The 18,626-nt window shown below is 44.5% G+C and overlaps 1 protein-coding gene across 7 annotated transcripts; it reads right to left on the bottom strand.

Annotated features, from left to right (window-relative positions):
- Positions 1 to 2,303: 2,303 nt before the first annotated feature.
- Positions 2,304 to 17,825, bottom strand: RNF6 (ring finger protein 6). 7 transcript variants are annotated; one of them, XM_075715799.1, is made up of 4 exons: positions 17,162 to 17,181; positions 7,066 to 7,278; positions 6,398 to 6,505; positions 2,304 to 5,169 (listed from the first exon to the last, which is right to left on the bottom strand). In XM_075715799.1, exons 2-4 carry the CDS (start codon positions 7,256 to 7,258, stop codon positions 3,434 to 3,436), a joined length of 2,037 nt encoding a protein of 678 aa, XP_075571914.1. In that variant the 5' UTR covers positions 7,259 to 7,278; positions 17,162 to 17,181; the 3' UTR covers positions 2,304 to 3,433. The 7 variants fall into 7 exon arrangements, 4 of the variants coding, with proteins under 4 accessions (XP_075571914.1, XP_075571896.1, XP_075571905.1 ...); XM_075715781.1 differs by lacking the exon at positions 17,162 to 17,181 and adding an exon at positions 10,785 to 10,810; XM_075715790.1 differs by lacking the exon at positions 17,162 to 17,181 and adding an exon at positions 8,281 to 8,416.
- Between the last annotated feature and the right edge of the window lie 801 nt (positions 17,826 to 18,626).

Here is an 18,626-nt window from a genome sequence, read left to right as displayed (position 1 = left end):
TATGTTAAGAATGGAAATTTTCAAAAACACATTTTGGATAGTACAGGAGATGTTGATCTTCATTCCAAGTAACAAATGGGATTTCAAATACTTTCATATTCAATCCATTTTCCAGACATCTGTACCTTTAATACATTTGTTAACAAAAACTTTTTAAAAACAAACCTATTGTGTGCCACTTTGAAAAGTTAAGTGTTTAAATTTACTGAAAAATTGACTGATACTGCAAAAATGAAGCTAAGCGAGCGATCTCAATGTTACTCATGCACTTGCTTTAGCGTCTGACCTCAGATTACTGCAGCGACAGCAGACTGCAACACAAACTGCATCTCGCTCTTGAAAATGAATGTGATGCACAAATACACTTTGATGCCTTTATAATTTTATAGACAAACTTGAGCAAAGTGTCTTATAATTTATGTCTCAGAGATTTTTGTTTTCTTTTAAGAACATGCAGTAACATTATAAAGCTGTCCTGTGAAGGAGGATACAGGCAAAGGCTATCGCACCTTTACATGAAATATATGAAGAGTGAGCAAATATTCTTCCTCTCCTCAGCCCTTTTACAAGCAAAAGAAAGAATAAAACATGTTATTAGCTCACCTAATCAGATGGAATTCAGGGATAACTAAAGGGATTTAATAACTAATAAACAAGCTTCATTCTGTCAGTGCTTTACTTGGATTTCAAGTTCTCCTCTGCAAGTATCAGCTTAAGGACAATCACCATATTTATTTTCCGAAATGCTTCACATTTATCTCTAGTCCCCTTTCATTAAGAAAAATTCTCACAAAATTACTCATTAAATAGCTAGAAATAAATGGTTCAACTTTAATTTAGAAGGCATTGCTGGTGAAATACCTGTACTGTGTGACATACTTATAAATGACCAGAAAAAGAAAGAAATAACAAGTGATAAAATCTGCAAATGGTACAGAATTATTGGGGTATTAGAAGCAAAGAAATCACAGGAGGCAGGGTGCCCAGGATGATAAAAGGGCAGAGAAAATTTGACTTGCACAACAGACAAAATAATCCAAGAGAAAAAAATGTACACAATAGTACACAAGAAAAGCATGAATAATCAGTTCTAAATTAGCAATTAACATTCAGAGAAGCGATTGTGAAATCTTTTTGCAAAAATTGTTAAGATATCAGCTCAGCATCGAGCTGCAATCAAAAGCAAAACCAGACTATTAGGAATTATTTGGAAGAACAGAGAGGAAAAAACCAGTTGTTTTATCATGGTATAATGCCTAGTGCATCCACATCTTGAATTCTCCACAAGTACCAGTTCTCCCATTTCAAAAGAGCAACAAGAATAGTTACGAAAGAATAGCTTCTATATAGAGATCAACTAGGACTCCTCAGTTATTTAAAAAAAAAAAAAATCAACCCAAAACAAAAAAAGCCACCCCGACCAGCAAGGCAATGGTGAGCCCAAGGCAGGTTTCTAAAAATGTGGCACTTGAGTCAGGCAGCTTTCAAATGTAAAGGAAAACCACAGGGAGACAAGGAAGTAGCAGAAGGCACCCATGTATTTAGATACTGTCAACATCACGAGCTAACAGAAGTAATCGGGGGGGGGGGGGGGCGGAAAGTAAAAAATAAGCTAGTTCGATAATCATGTTTAAATCTCCTCACTTTTTAATATGGCTGAGAAGGCACTCAAGAAAGGTGTCAGCAGGGTTTGCAATAATTAGCAGTCCAAATCACATCAGAAGAGATCTTAATCATATCCTGAAACTCATCTAAATCTCCTCAGAGAATTTTTCAGAACTACTTTTAAGAATAAAAAGAAGCACTTTTGTGGAACTTCTGACACAAGTTTTTTCACTTGCAAAACTGAAGTATACATCCAGTAGGATTTTACAGTTTCCCTTCGAGGATGTCATGAGCAGATGTTTTAAGTGAAGCACCTGGCACAGAGTGCATTTCTCAAGGCCATCTGTAGGCAGAGAAAGCCAGTAGGACTTCTTCACTTTAAGTAGTCTTTCTACTGGTCAGAATATACACACGTAAGAATATTGCACAATTCTGCCTTTCTCTAAGGACTGAGATGCACATTGCTCAGAAGATGAGCTGCGTAACATTCGGCTTACTTCCAGAAGCCCCAAGAGTGCTTTGCCTTGCATTTTTATCTACCATAACAGCTAACGCGCACACACACACTGTGGAAACACAAGTACACAGCTGGGAAAACTGGGGAAAGAATGAAGTGAAAACTGAGACAGAACATCAAGAATGATAAATCTTACTAATCTACAGGATATGGCTCGACAGTAATTCACACAAAGCCTCAATTATTTAGTTTGCAACTTTATTTGTTTTTAAGTTATTGGTATAAAGTTTAATATCTAATTATACAGTAATCTGGGGACTTTAAGGGAAGCTTATTTTGTCCTTTTTAGTGTCTTTTGCCATTTGGTCCTCAGACATGTTTTAAGAGGACTAATATTATATGCGTACCTTAAATTTCTGTACAAAACCACTTCAAGCCTTTGTTTTGGTTTTCTGAGTAGGATGCACAAATCATGCATATTGTAGACAATATAATGGTCAAGGAAATATTCCCCTCTTTAAACTAAGGCAGTTAAAACCCCATGAATAACAATTGAGTAATTTGGAAGAGTAAAAAGGCTTACTCAGTGCTCATGTATTCTTTGAGCAAATATGTTCAGTAAGACACACCCTCTTGGAATTATTATCAATTTGATTGCTGTCTGCATTGAAAAGACAGCGATTGTCAAAGACAGTATTTAATTATGTACATTTTATAATGTCACTAACCCATCCACTTTTGAATATGAACTCATCAGCATTAAGCATTGTGTAAAACCACATGCAAAAATTGCCATAAATTTTTTTAAATAGAACCAAATTGGCAAGTTTTTGGAAAGGATATTTCAATGTTAAAAAAAATATACTGTCTATTAAAATGAGCACTTCAAGTAACTTAAATATCTTTAGCAAACATGTCCAGCAAGAGACTCTCTGTAAAATAAATTGTTCTTAGAACAAAAAGCTAATGAATGGCTATTTAGACACTAATTTTTCAACACAGTGGTGGGTCTGTGTGAAACAATTTGTAATCTAAATAAAGTGAGTCCATTACACTGTTAAAAAAACATACATTAAGCGGGACTGATTAACTATTGCATTTCTGTATTTACAAAAGTGCTTAGCATAACAAAATTACCTAAAAAAATATAAACTTTACCGGTATCATTTGGTTCTATGTGTACTCCTAGATCTGCACTTGGAGAAAAATAGTATTTACATTGCTAGATTTAGACAAGTTTCCTATTATTTTTAAAGAAATTTAACAAAACTCCCCACGCAAACAGACCCCTATGCAAGTCAATTCGTTCAATCTGGCTCATCATAAATAGAGCAGAAGCAAATCCTTGAGTACTGAGCAGTATAAATAATTCTAGCTGTTGTCTGTGGCATTAGACCCCAATACAGGCTGCCGACAAATTGGGCAAGTGGAGTTTTCAGAAAGCCAGCGATCAATACAATGAATATGAAACTCATGCATACAAGGTAACTGCCTTAGCTTATTCCCTGTTACATATTCATTAATGCAAACACTACACGTTTTACTTATTTCATTTTCAGCATGAATATCCCCATAGTTCCGGGTAGAAAGATTGTCAATCTGCTCTTTGGTTAAGCCTCTTAAACGATCGTCATCCTCATCTTCGTTCAGCAGGAAGAAATGGGCAAGTCGAAGTATGGGCAGCGTTCCATTTTCCACTAGGCTGTTAGCATCTTGAGACTGCCTGTTATCTTGGTTTTCATTATTGCGACCATAGCGTTGAATATCATCACTCTGTCCATTTGATTCCCTGCTGCCTTCTACTGCATGCCCATTTCTAGATGAAACCTCACCTGGATCACTGCTACTGTTTGCTGAACTTGAGTTATTCTGCTCTGACTGTACATCTGATAAGTGATGACCACCTCTCTGCACTTCCGAGTTAGATTCAGTTTCCATTAAAGAACTCAGTTCTCCAAAGCCTGTCATAATTTGTCTCAGGATTGATCGAAGAGCCACTGATGAAGGTTCACCAAGCCCAGTTTCTGAAATCCGACGAAGAGGTATCCGTATAGTGCTAACGTAGGTTCGAATACCCGCACGTTCTGATCGTGATATCGTACGCCGAAATCCCCCACTGTCACTTTCAAAGGTAACTGTGTTTTCTGCCATTCCTACTCTAGAACGAGTTCTACTGGCAATACTGTCCCGATCTCTGTTTTCTCCAGGACGAATTCTTCTCACCTGAAGATCTAATGTAATTGTTGGATGCCTTCTAACAGCAGCTACTGGCCTACTAGATTCCTCCTCTTCCAAAGTTACTCCCATGGATGGGGCTACACTGGAAAGCTGAGAAGTCTGAGTGTTACCTCTTGCTTGTTCCTCAGCAGGCTGTGGAGAAGGCTGAGCTGTTTGTCTTCTACTTCTGTTGACTTGCTGTGCATTTCTATCCCGCCTCTGCCCATGTTCCTCAGAATGAGCAGTATTGCCTTGCCTTTGCAGTGGAGAGCGGCTTCGACTACTTAAAGTAGACCTCAGCCGCAGAATTTCTAGTCTTTGGTTTGTACTCATCCGAACACTAGTTCTAGCTCTACCTCTTGTGACTCCTGTAGAAGTACCTCTTTCTGGCATTTGTCTTCGTTCAGCAGTACCTGCAGAATTATTACGTGTAGTACTTGTTTGGGAAAGGGCTGTCAACTCCCTTGTTCTGCTCCTGAGCCTCCCTGAGACCGGATGAGAGGCTGCTTCAGAGCTTTGGGCCGCAGAACTTCTTACGGACCTGGTCCTTGCAGTGCTTGAAGCCGCACTGTTTGCCTCTCTTGCAGTCCTGCTCCTCGTTCGTGGGGTTACTGGACTGACAGCTCTTTGATGTCTTCTTTCTAAATACATTCTGCTACTATCTATACCCACATACTCCTCACCAGCAGTTTCAAAGCTGTTATGCTCGTGATTTATGTTGATTTCAAGACTAAACCGAAACTCCCCACTGTTTGGATTTGTTCGACTCACGGCTCTCCACGTTTGGTTCCCACTCTGTCCACTGCGAGTGGCATTTCCTGTGCGACGGAACGTGTTCAGCCATTCAAGCAGAGAATCACCATTTGAGTTTTCTCCAAGAACATCAGAATCTGAGAGAAACAAAGAATTGCAAACATTCATACAACTGCATGCTTAGCATACTACGATGCACTCCAAATCCTCTATGCCTGCTGGGCCCTGACTTCAGAAACATTACAGTAGCAGGACAGCTACCTTGCTATGCTGACGTAATTTTGCTGGAAATGTGCTCTATGTAAAAATGTCAGCAAAACTCATCAGTTCAACCTAGAATTTTTGTCTCACCAGCAGATACAGAGAAATTAATAAGCCCAGATGGCCTCTTCTGAGAAAGTGTTCACATTTAGGTAGTCCAAAGTTAGTTGTATTTGTCCAATATCTGTCCCTCGCTTGAGCTATCAATTTGAAGGTATCCTAGTTAACCAATTCTAATAAAGCAAGGAAAAGCATGACAGATTTTGTCTTCTTTTGGAAAACATTTTAAAAAATCATTTTCTATAAGCAGTGGAATAAATGATGCATGGTTTCAACAGATTTGCTCCTTTTGTGCAGATATACTCTTTTCCAACTACAATATCCACAGCTCCATTCCCAAATCTCCTCCAACTACAAGCTCAAGAACAGAGACAATTGTGGTTAGTGCTAACTACGTGTATAAAGCAAGCCAATGGTCATGATCACAACAAAGGTTTTCCCTTGAAGGGATCGGATTAAGCTCTACCTACTCCATCATCTCCCTACTTTCATGAAATCTGCAAGAACTTTGGTACCTTCGTTGCCTATTCCTCTCCTAAATCTGACCAGAACTGGCCAAATGATTAAGCCAATATTGCTGGGGAAGTGAAAATAGACAGTGCACGTCACACAAGCCTCACTCCATTAAAACAAATGGAAATGTAACAACAAAAACAACAAAACAGTGCAGAGGTTTACTGTCTCCCAATTAACTTATTTTCTGTTCCAACTTCTCCAATACATGATAAAACCTTTTAAGAATTAGAAGAATGAAAATTATCTTTGTGCTATCAAGTTTACTAGCAAAGGGAAACCAGGAAAAGAGAATAAAGTAACTTGTGGCTGGCATAAATCAGTTTTCATGAAGTATTTCAAGTTTGTTTCTGTATCATTAGGAAATCTCTCTTACTTTTAAAACAATCCACAGAGGCACAATCTAAAAAACAAGACTTGAAATGGCTGGTCCTGAAAGCCATCAGCATTTCTCCTAAACAGCTGTACAGAAGAATATTTATGCATCACATACTATGTGTAGCTATATATACACGAATGAAGAACGTTTACCTCCAACAGTTCTACCTTCACCTTCTCTGTTATCCAGATCAGTCTGTGATGCCAGACGCTCCTTAGCCCCCTCCAAGCGTTGCTGCAACTCTTCTGCTGTTATTTCCCCTGAAATAATTTACATTTTGATAATGCTGTTAGATAAGACATTATTATTGGCTCAACACAGGCATGCAGAAACAACAATATTTTCTATCTTGAAGGAAAATCTTCAGAAATAAGGTAAAATTAATGAAACTAAAAAGAAAACAGCGTTAGCATGAGATTGTAATGTAGGTACACAGATAACAGAGGAAGTAGGTACTGGGGTGGAGGAAAAAAAAGATGCTGAACGTGCATCAGGAGCATGTCAACTTCCAGTAACAACTCAGAGGCCCCCAAAATTGACACATACCAACAGATACACTTCAGTGTACCAGATATTAATATTATCTACATACGGAGATGTTGCATTCGAGAGAGTTGTATTTTTGTTCCAGCTTTAGTATCTATTTAAGGTGTTAATTTTTAGTGACTATTATAAATTTTGAAGGGAAATGGAGGGTTTTTTTCCTTTCTACAAAGCCACAGACATCAGGGTACTTGAATCATACAACCACATGCGACACCTGACAGCAGGAGCGTTACTTCACATTACGTCTTTTCTACTAAAGGTATCCACATCTTACCAGGAGTGCCAAGCAGGTTGCGGTCCCTCATTAACCTGTAGTCTTCGTCATTAAGTTCATTAATGAACTGGTAATAGGCCTCCTCCCTACTGAGGCGCTCCAGCTGTCGTTGTCTCTCATCTTCACCGTGACTATGCTCTCGTGAAGATGCCTGCTCATTGCCATTCCCTGCACGGTGCCGAGAGCGATCCATAATGATAATGCCAGGCTGTCCTGAGCAAAACCAGAAGGTTAGACTGCACAGTAATTACAGTAAGAATTCACCTAATTTACAGTAAGAAGTTACCAGCATTTTCAATTAAATTAGTTTATTAATAGCTAAAGATGATTAAGATGAACCAAGCTCCATGTTATTTGCAAAGTCAACAGTGTAGTTTATTATGCAAGTATTTTGCTTCTAGCTTGCTCAAAAATAGCTAGAAGTTCCCTTTGCTCACTGAAAGGACATACCAGGTGGTGCAGCAACTTTAAAATAAAAGAGCAACAGCAGATTTTTTTTTTTAAGCTAAATAAGGATATTCTAGAAGGTTAAAGTAGTAACATAAAATCTAATTCCGTTCTCCCAAGTAAAGTACAACAGCAGCATGGAGTATTTTAAAAGCTAAGTTGTCACTAAAAACATTGTTCTCTAATTATTGGACTGTAATTACCCAGTGTAGACTTCTGACAACCACAGCTACTGCTTTAGGGAAGACTGTCCTCCACCTGAAACATTTACTGAGAAGCAGGTAAGACTACCTTGGTATCTCAGCTGGTACCACCCCTCACACAGCACAAAACCTACTGATACATTTTTGGTGGAACTGACTCTTGACATTCTGACATTACTGGTATATTTTCTTTGTGATCTCTAATCCAAGGATTAGCTAAGAAAAGAATGCCCACCCTCCAGGAAACTGGTGTAAAAGAAAAAGGGCTATAGCTTACCCACAGTTCTTCAATACTTTCCAAATATTTAGCCAGTGGGACCACGCTATTAGAAGGCATGAATAACCTTCCAGTGTCAGAAAGAGGCATTATCTCTGTAGATTTCTGTGCCATTACCAGCTCTCTCTGGCCCAGGATTGAGTCCTAACCAATCGACTCTCAGACCACGCCCCAACTTTTCTATTTCCTAAAGAAAACCTGTTCTTCAACATTCTATTTGAAAGAAGAGAAAGCGAAGTGTCGCCCTTTCAATGGGGCTTCCCGCTTAGCAAAAGCCATCTGTAATACCTGCTGAGGCAGACACCTGACAGAAGAGATCGCTTCTCTAAAGAGGAGATCACCAAGCCAAAAAAACCCGACCATATGGCACCATCCTGCTTATGTGTGAAAAGAAAGTTATTGGGTAAACACTTTTTTCTTTTTTTTTCTTTTTTTTTTTTTTTGTCAATTCACCAACGTAAAGTCAGTTCAAGTATTAATTATGGGGAAAGTGCAGAACAGCATTCTCAGCATGCTCACAATCAGTAATTAGCCTTCATACGAAGGGTGATGAGACAACAAACAGACCAGACCAAACCAACTATTAGACATACATTCAATAAAGAGTAAAACCTTTATCAGTGCTGCCAACAGACACAAAGGGTCAGAAAATGTATCTGCCAACAGCAGAAGCTGGCATACGTTTAATATACCTTTCTTATGTTGTTTGTGGGATCCATTCTGATGCATCCTTGGTCTCCTCATTTTCCACCCCATATGCTACTTCTTCGCCCCCACAGGGAACTGCACTTCTTAACAGCCCTTCCCAACCTTATCACTCATCTGCCCCGTGTCCAATATTGCATTTCAATGTATTTAACACTTCCCTCCCAGCTCTTTAACTCACTTAACTGAAAAGAAATCAAAACCAATTATCTCCCCTTCAAGACATTTTCTATTCCCGTAATATTTGTGGGGGTTTTAAATTTACTATTGCCCCCTTGGCTCAGCCTCACAAGCTGTAGGTAATAACAGACTTCCATTTCCCGCAAGGGCTATGTTCAAATTGGGTCACTTCTCATATCACATTTCTAAACACAGTTTTCTCATCCAGCTCTTTGCCTTACTACCCTGGTTTCCTCAAAACAAATACAATTCCTCCCCCCCTCAACACACAGTTAGCACTGTTATTACCCTGATGACACCCATCACTTAACTATTATCATGAAAATGCACAATCCATACTGCACTGAATATTAAAGTGCCTCTGTCCCAGCTGGCTTACAACTTGAGACAAATAAAGCAGGGAGGGGAAATAGGACAGACAAGATTAATTTAGTTTCACATAAGGTTGCTATTTAGGTGAAAGCCTTAAAAGAACTAATGTGTTACTGTTTGCCCGACAATGACCATAGTTAAGTTAAACGACTTTCTGGATATATCACCCTATTGCTGTACAGAAAAAAATGACATATAAACCCTTAAGATGAAAAGTCCATTACATGCAGTCCCCCTCAATCTAAATTTAAACTGTTGTTCAAAAGAGAGGTTCTTTAGTTTTCACTTCTCATCCACAGAAAATCTGGAAATCTCTTCAGATTTTGTGGGTGGCAGAAAGAAATTACTGTTTTGTTGACAACTGTATGGCAGGATGATTAGTCACACTCTTTAAATGACTCACTTAGAAACAGTAAGAAGTGTGAAGTGTTAAGTTGTCCCATCTGTTTAACCTAACTGCACGGATGACAACTACTATCCATATTTATCAAACGCCATCAAAACTAAGTACTTTGGCACTTAAAATGTTTCAGAGTAGTGAAAGTTGAAGGGTATTAACTGCATCAAAATGAAGGACTTTGGCACGTAAAAAACTTCAGAGTATCGAACAGTTAAAGGGTATTAACTACCAAGATGTAGAAAACGGAAATCAAAATCCAGTTATGACTCAGGATTACTCTTCTTTTGCAAAGAAACAGGTGCCACATGCCAACAGTTTATCTACGTTTTCTAGAATTTTCAACCTAAGACTAACTGCTTTAGATCTTAATTCATAGTTACTCTGGCCCATTCTCAAAGATTTACATTCATTTTTATCTACGCGATATATACCTTACGCTTTTAGGTTTTGGCCTCTTTCCATGAACTACTACCCCCAATTCAATTAGGTATTCTTTTTCTGAAAGACTACAACCTGACTGCAACCAAGACGACTACGGAACTTAGATGAGGAAGCCTCCCCGAGCGACAGGGCTATTTAGCATTTCTGTCACATTGCAGCCTCCAGGCGAGATGATCTCACTGAGTTTGGGGGAAAAAAAAAAAAAAAAAAAAAAGGCAAAAAAACCCCCAAACCCAGAAAATCCCACAGAGCCGGGGGAAGGAGGGGAGGGGGAAGGAAAGACAGACAAAGGACGAATCAGCAGGTAATTAAGACACAGGCCGCAGGACACCCAAAGCGATCCCAGCCTGGGGCCCGGGGCCGCCCGCCGCCCCCTGGCCGGCAGCAGGGCCTGCGGATCCCAGCCCCGCGCCGGCCCCACGCTCCCCGGCCTCTCCCGCGGGAGGCCACGGGCCGGGCTCAGCGCCCGCGGGGCGGGAGCCGCGGGGCACCGGGGAGACCCCGGCCCGGCCCGGCCCGGCCGCCCCCGCCAGCCCCTGCTGCCAGGCGCCCGGGGTGAGGGGAGTGACTGACACGGCTCCCGTCCAATCACCTGGCCAGCCCGCGGCCACCGGCCAATCACAACGGGGCAGGGCAACCCATGTCCTCCCGCGTCTCTCCTCCCCAGGCTCCCCGGTCGGGCCCCGCCACTAACCGCCACCGGTCGATCGACTCCCTCCAGCGCTGCCCGCACCCCCGTCTCCCCTGCCCGCCGGGGAGCGGCATCACCCGCTGTGACAAACCGGGGAAGCGTCCATGCCGCCACCTGCCCCGGGGGGGGTCTGCCGAGAGCCCGTCCCTGCCTGCCGTCCGCGGCGCCGACCGGGGCGGGGCGGCCCGGCTCCGCGCTCCCCTTCCCTCCCGGCGGCAGGAGCAACCGCCGCCTACGCCGGAACGAAACCGACCCCTGGGTGTGCCAGCGGCGCGCTCCAGCCCCGATTGCGGTCCGGGCGGCTGCCGGCAGCCGCCAGCTCAGGTTCCGTGCGCGCCAGGGCGGCCCCGCCGGCGAGCGCCGCCCCTCCCGCACATGCGCGCAGCTGCGGCGGGGGCGGCCGTTGGGCGGGGCGCGTGCGGCGGGGGCGGGAGGAGGGAGAGGGGGGCCAACGGCCGCGGCGCGCGCAAGGCCCTCGGCTGCGCGGGGGCGGGGAGGGGCGGGGCGAGGCGAGGCGCCCGCCGCTCGGCGCTGAGGCGATCGCTTGGGCCTGCCCCTGCCCCTGCGCCTGCTCGTCCCCTCGATCCCTCCCTCCCTTCACCGGCCCAGCCCGGGCGCCGGGCCGCGGCCCCCTCACGCCACACGCCCGCTCGCTCGCTCGCCACCCCTCCAGACTTGCGGCCGTGCGCCGAGACCCGCCGGTGGCGGCCCAGGCCTCGGCAGCGGCCGTGGGCTCACGAGTGCACGCACCGTGAGGAAAATGGGAAGCGCCAGCCTTCCCCCGGCCCGTCCGCGTCTCCAGCCGCTCCTCGGGCGGACCCTGCCCAGCGGAGCCCGCCGTCCTCGGCTGGGCCTGCCGCGGCCGCCCCCCCTTGGTGCGTTCTCACTCAAGATTTGGATTTTTTGTGTTTGGCCTAACTTGCCATTCTCCACATCCCTTCTTCCCTTCAAACACGTAAAGGAAGTCGTTTCAGGTGTGGCATTGCATTAGCAAACGCACTGTTGGTCGGAACTGGCGTGGTTATCCCTGCCCTGGTGGGTGCGAGCCTTAACTGGGAGGGTAGATGAGCTTACACGAAGAGGATCTCACAAGTCATCGCTGCTCAACTGTAGAACAACCTCAACATCTTTAACCTCACAACATCAGTGACCGTTACTATATTTTACCAAATCAGCATAAGACTGCAGCTTCAGTTACTGGTTTGGTATTTCATATTAAATTACATAAGGAATAAGATGATAATAACTTTTTCCCTGCTCTCTCCTTAGGCCTGCATTTTTAAATGGGGTGCTTCTCCCATTTTCCATGACACTCTGCCTCTCCTTCCTTCCTTTCTATTTACTTTTCCTTCTGCAGGAATCCACCTCCTCCATTTTCTAAAATAACCATTAATTGCTCAGTGCTGTCACAAAAACTGTTGTTTTTCAAGCTCTGGTTTTAGTAATTTCGATTTGCAGAGCCTTAGAAGTTTTTCACAGGAGATGTGAACCCTTCTACAAATTTCACCTATGCTAATTGCTGATACGCTGATAGCATCCACAAACTTTCTTTTCTGAGTTGCTTCTGCAGATTGTTTCAACACATGGCCGAAGCTGGCGGGCTGTGAGAGAGGAGCACGTTTCACATCTTACATAAACTATTTGAATCGGCAAAATGAGGGGATTTCATGAGAAGGATGCTTTAACTGTGTAAAAAGCACCTCAAACCTAGAATATCCAAGCTGCTCATGCTTCTCTTCAGACTCACTTGCAGAAATAAAGTTTGGGTATTTTTTGTGCAACTGGTGTTGATGCAAAGGCAAACCCTCACTAACGAGTGAGGTGATAGGAAAGACTCAGGCCGCTGTCCAGGAAGATATATCCGCTCCCCACTTCAAGTACGCCCCCAAGGATTTCTTTATTCTGGCTGAGAAAAAGAGTTTACACAAGCGTTACATTTAGGTTATTTGTCAGTTTATGCTCTTTTTGTGCCAGTACGTGGTTTCCATGACACAAATTGACAGTGAGGACACATTCTTGGCGCCGAGGCCAGTGCTGGGGGCTACTCCTTCCTGCTCGCTGCATTAAAAAAATGGAACCCTTGTTGTTACTCATGTTTCTCCCCACAGTATGAATAATTAGTATTATATTATGATTTCCTTTGCCTGGAGCTATTAAAATATGTCCTTCCGGAAGATCAATCTTACTGTCTTAATAAAAGTCAAAGTATATAAAGTAGTGCCTGGATCCCTTGAAGTGTCAGTTTCTTCCGACAATTATTTTTTGTCCTATTTTTGAAATCTTTTCCTCTCGTAGTCTGTTTTTAGTAATTATTATCCCACAGTCAAACACAACAACTTCTTTGGTATCAAGCCCACATATGGGCAGCTCACCAGAAGGTTGTAATATGTTTTAGATAGATGAATGAACCCGTGTTTCCTTACTCAAAGCTTATATTGAATTAGTTTATTTTCCACTGACCTGTTCTCTGATGCAGAATTTTGTGCTCATGTCCTGTTCATACTGATGTTTCACAACAGTACACTATAACTAAGTACAGTCTTTGTTTTATTTTATGCTGTGTTGTTAATACAAAATAAGAATAGTAGATTTTCCTGGAATAATATTATCGAACTGTAGCAATGCTTTCCACAATAACGTCCTATCTTTGGCACTGTAATAAAAATAGCCTATGGAGGGCAGCAAACCTCAGGCAATTACTGAGGTTTGTAATAACAAAATCTGGAACCCTGGTTTTAATTTGATAGTTCAGTCATTTAAGTTCTTTAGAAAGTAACTTTATTCTATTATAGTATATCACTTTATATTATATAAGTAAGGCGAACGTCATAATTGTTTTTTTTTAAACTGGATCTTAGTACGTGCAGGTGACACCGAAGTGGTGACATTAAGTTGATGTGCTTGAGAGGAACCTGGACAGGCTGGAGGAACAGGCCAGCAGCAACTTCATGAAGTTCAGTGACGATAAATGCCAAGTCCTCCTCCGTCTAGGAGCGACCAGCCCTCTGGGACAGTGCTGAGTGTTCTTGTTTGCCTGCATGTGGAATACGATGCCCAGTTTGGGGGTCTCCAGTAGAACAATACTGATATGGAAAATTAATGATAAACTGGAGTGAGGTTGGCCGAGAGCACCAAGTCAGTCGTGGGCTGGAGCACTTGCGTGTGAGAGGGGCTGCGGGCGCCAGGGCTTCTTTGGCTGGGAGAAGGGGCAGCCTGCCAGTACCGACTGGAGGTTACGGAGAGGACGGAGCCAGGATTTCCACCAAAGTGCAGAGTGGGAGGAGAGACAGTGATCATAAATTTGAAAGAAGGGAGGTTCAGAGTAGAAAGAAGGACAAAAAATTTCACCTTGAGGACAGTCAGGACGAGAGAAGCTGTGGAATCTCCCTCCATAGAGGTTTTCAAGACCCAAGTGGACAATGCCTCAAGCAACCTGAGTTTAATAGGAGCCCTGCTTTGAGCAGGATATTAAACTAGATAACCTCCAGACATCCCTTCCAACCTGAATATTTCTGTGACTCTGTTTACTGAAATAATACAAAATAACAAAAATAACGTTCAATATTAGGGTTTATTTCCCCTCAGGTAGGACTCCCTTCAGTAACAAAAGTAACCAGGAGTTCATAAGCTGATCTTTTGAGGTCTGTCGAGACTCCTGAGAACTGATTCCCTGGCTTCTTCGGGAGCATAAAACAGCCAGGCTGATAGTTACTGTAGGTGGTCCGGAGTCTGGCAAACAGATGTTTCACCGACGGCAAGCGCGACTCTCTCCTGTACAGGACCTGGATCCGAAGAACTGATCGATGTTTATCAAGAACTTGCTCTCCTGCCAGAATCTAGAATGCCTTGTTAGATCAAGTACATCGCTAGTCTGATCAACTTTATAGTAATCCATCAACTTTATAGTAAAGTACAGTTAAGTGCAAAATGAAAAAAAAAAACAACCCACATTATTTTACATACAAAACTATGTGTAGAACCAGCACTTTACTTACCTGCTTTAAGTAAACTGCATTCTTAAATGCTGCCAGTATTCAGCTAACTCATCTGCACATCAATAACTGTTTCTGGAAAATACTCAAGCTGTGCAAGTATGATTGTTTGTTTTTCTTTACACACAGAGAAGAAACAAACCCTGCATTATTCTCTTGCCTTCAGCTTTCCCTGCTCTAAGCAAAAGTGGCAGATGTACAGCACTTAGCAGGACCGGCCCTTTTTCACTCGATACCAAGCTGGGAAAAACCTTAGCCACGCTGCTAAAGCATGTCCCTTTGGCGATATGGAAAACTTTTAGCAGGCAGCTACTTTTACATGAAAACTTATCTGAAAAGCAAAAGTATTTGGCAAATTAGTAAACGGAGCAAGTGGATATTCTAATTATATGGGTACGTGATTGAGCGTTGTAGGTTGTCCACTTACAAAATATGAAGATGAGAAAGCCAAACCATCAGAGATACACTTTTTTGTATTTTTTTTTCTCCACTTACGAAGACTGCAAAACACAGAACAAGTAGCTGCTTGTACGTTTGCCAGCTGTAAGCTTTGCTTCACAATCTCTGATTCTAGCACTGACGCTGTGGCCGTTAGCATGCAAACACGTACGCAACAAAAACAACTTTGCTTTCGGTACTGCTGCTCTGGCTCGGGTACAGAACCCGCTTAACCTGGTGCAGTACCTCCACAGGCAGTGCCTGCTTATTACCACAACCCAGCCAGTTCCTAGACAATCCAGGGCTTTCCCCTGAAATGCAGTTCCCTCCGTTCAGGGACATTTAATGATGTGAACCTTCCTTGACTACTTTCCTCTCAGGACACAGCTCACTTTGGTAACTCTCTCCAATCCTCCACACATTATTGGAGCTAACACGGTAACAGTCGCTTTCTTATGGAGAACTCGGATTTTCTTTACAGGTGTGGTGATCTCAAACAAAAAAATGTCACAAGTATCTGTGTATAGGAAACATTAGAAACAACACAGGCCTAGAAGAGAAGGATATTATAAAGTGAGCCATGACAGTTAGAGGAAAAAAGAGAAAGGAGGAAAGCTCCAAAAAGCCAAATTTGGCAGGACATGTTAAGCATGTATTTTCAGATTGTTTTCTGAGACAGCACAAAAAGAGGGAATACAAAAGAAGCAGTAAGAGATAACAAATCTTATCAATTAAAAGACCCACTGTGGGGACCTGAGAGTCAAGAATAGCAGATCATGGCCTGGCTGTGTCTTTCTTTTAAAGAATAGACCCCAAAATTAAACTTTTTCTTGAAATTATGTTATACTGTGACAGACTTTTAAAATAAAGCACAAAAAGTATGCAACTTTCCATGAAACAGAATTAAAAGCTGACCTTGAAAGGTCAATATTCATTTCTCATCTTTAAAAAGATCAAGGTGTGCTTTCTGTTTCCAATCTCTTATGACTTGGGGACCACCCATCTGAATTGGTAAAACTGAACATTGCCCTCAATACAAGTATCTGAAGTGAAAACAGAGTGAAGCAGCAGCAAATTTACAGCTCCACTCGATCTGGAAGGCATATAATCCCAATGTTATGAAAAACTAATGAAAGAAACATTTGCAGAAGGGCAAACTTCTAAACATTCATACAAAAGAGCCAAGATCTGAAAGAGAAGAAAAGTTGTTTCTGTGGTAGTTTTGACTTCTCAGAGTGTGTTTGTGAAAGTACAGAATTCTTTCCAAGTGGTTTCTGTAAACATGTAAAACATAGCACAGGTCCTCAGAAAAAGAGTCTGGATTCTGTATTCTTGTTTTCCTTTGTGCCCTCTTTTCTTTCTAAGCAGACATTGTTCTTCCTCCACACCCTGCAGCCTTTTAGGTCAGGACAGACTAAACTCACCCAGTAATCACCATGCAATAATTGGATCTGCTTGAAGGAGTTTGCGTATTTATTGCCTCCACGAAAGAGTGATTAATAATGCAAAGAAGAGTACAAAGTTAGAGAAGGGTGGTTATTTCTACTTCCCCCCCCTTTGCTGACAGGACTGCAGGTTGTCGGCAGGCAGGTGGTGCTGGATGTGGTGGGTTTGGCCACACAAGCTTGGTCCCTGCTGTCCCTGGAAGTCCCCAAAGCCAGGCGTCCCTGAAAGTAGAGTCGCGCTGCTCCGCTGTGGGCTGAGGTGGATGAGTTTTATGAGGCGGATGGCATTTTCCGGACTGTTTGATCTTTACGGGCTGCTGGGCTGCCCTGAACTGTTTCTGGTTGATTGGCGTAGTGAGTCGCCAGGCAGTATTCTTGTATGATTTAGTTGGGTTGCTGGGCAAATAAAATTTAGTTTTGCTGTTTCTACCAATTGCATGTGTTTTTTCCTAACACCTGCCTAATTGCTTTATCTAATATCTCTGATAATTACATAGCAACATACCATCGCGAGGTCAAACTGCGGGCATCTGACATCAGTCTGAGTGATGCCAGCTCAGGAGGCTGGTACACCCATATCCCCCGTTTGCAGGATTCAACCTTAATGTGTAAACGAAAATGGAGATTTGTAAATGAAAATGGAGGTAAATTCAGAATGTTCCAGAAAATGTTGTTTTGTCTTTCAGAAGCCCCCCCCACTGTATGATACTTATGTCTCTAAGTTAGGGATTTGAGTGCCCCGCTCACTTACCTACATTGTGTTCTTTGAGGTGAAATGTGAAGCGTTATGCGCGTGATTACTAAAAATGCCAAAAGCCAGGCTGTAATTAGAAAGATTGCGGCAGCTTTAGTTACAAGCGCTCTGTTCTGTAAAATGACCAGCTGGCTTTGTGTTGGGTTGGCAACTACGGCGCTCTCAGCCGAGGAAAGCGCCCGGTTACCGGTGACATGCAAGGGCCTTGCTAAACATCATTTTGCATTAAAGCCCAGGCGCGGTGAGCCCCATTTCTCTCTGCGGCCACGCAGAGAAGGTTCGTCAGCAGTGTAGCATCTCTGCCCAAAGTCGTGGAATCGTCTTAATTACGATGAGGTTAACAGGCGGTCTGGCTGGTAGAGCAGGCCAGGGCCGACTGTGTCCGCCCCTGCCAGCCTGCAGTAAGCCGGGGACCCCAACGCGCGCCGTCACCAGCCACCGGAACGGCGGCAACCGCGGCTTGCGGTGAGCGCCGACCGCAGGGCCCGTGCCCCAGCCCCGGGGGCTGATCCCGGGCAGGCTGCGGGTGGGGGCCCTGTGCCGCGCCCGGTGCCGGCAGCCCAGCGCAAGAAGCCTGGGGCTGGGGACGGCCGCACGTACGGCCTCTACCGGTCCCGCTACCACAGGCCGGGCCGGGCGGCGGCCCGCCCCTGCCCTGCCCGGGGACTGCAGCTCCCGGCAGGCAGCGCGCCGCCCCGCCGCCTGAAGACTACAACTCCCAGCGCGCCTCGCGCGGGCGGGACTACAACTCCCGGCATGCATCGCGCCGCGCCGCGCCTCCCTCCCGCCTATACTACATCTCCCGGCGTGCCGCGGGGCCGCGAGGCATGCCGGGACGGGCGGGGGCGGGGCTCCGGCGGCGGTGGCAGCCCGCCGCCTTCCACGTGGTGCGCTGCCCGCCGCGCCCGGGGCCGGGGAGGCGCCCTCGGTTTGCGACGTTTCTTTGCGGCAGTGCGGCCAGGCGCGGCCGCCGTATTCCGCCCGGGAGACCGGCTGTTGTGCCGCTAGCTGGCGGGGCGGGGAGGGAGCAGCCGGAGGACGGGGCTCGGCAGGGAAGGGAGCAGCCCCGCCGCCGCCCGCCCGCCCCTGGATGGTCCGCGGGGCGGCTCGGGGGTCTCCTCCTCCTCCTCCTCCTCTTCCTCCTGCTGCTGCTGCTGCTGCCGCCGCCCGGTCGCGGCGGGGCGGGGCGCGGCGGGGTGCGCGGCTGTCGGGGGCG

The sequence above is a fragment of the Pelecanus crispus genome, chromosome 1, assembly GCF_030463565.1.
Source record: "Pelecanus crispus isolate bPelCri1 chromosome 1, bPelCri1.pri, whole genome shotgun sequence".
Taxonomy (NCBI): Eukaryota; Metazoa; Chordata; class Aves; order Pelecaniformes; family Pelecanidae; genus Pelecanus; species Pelecanus crispus.
The sequence above is the reverse complement of the archived record's forward strand: the minus strand, read 5'-3'. Positions and strand labels throughout refer to the sequence as shown.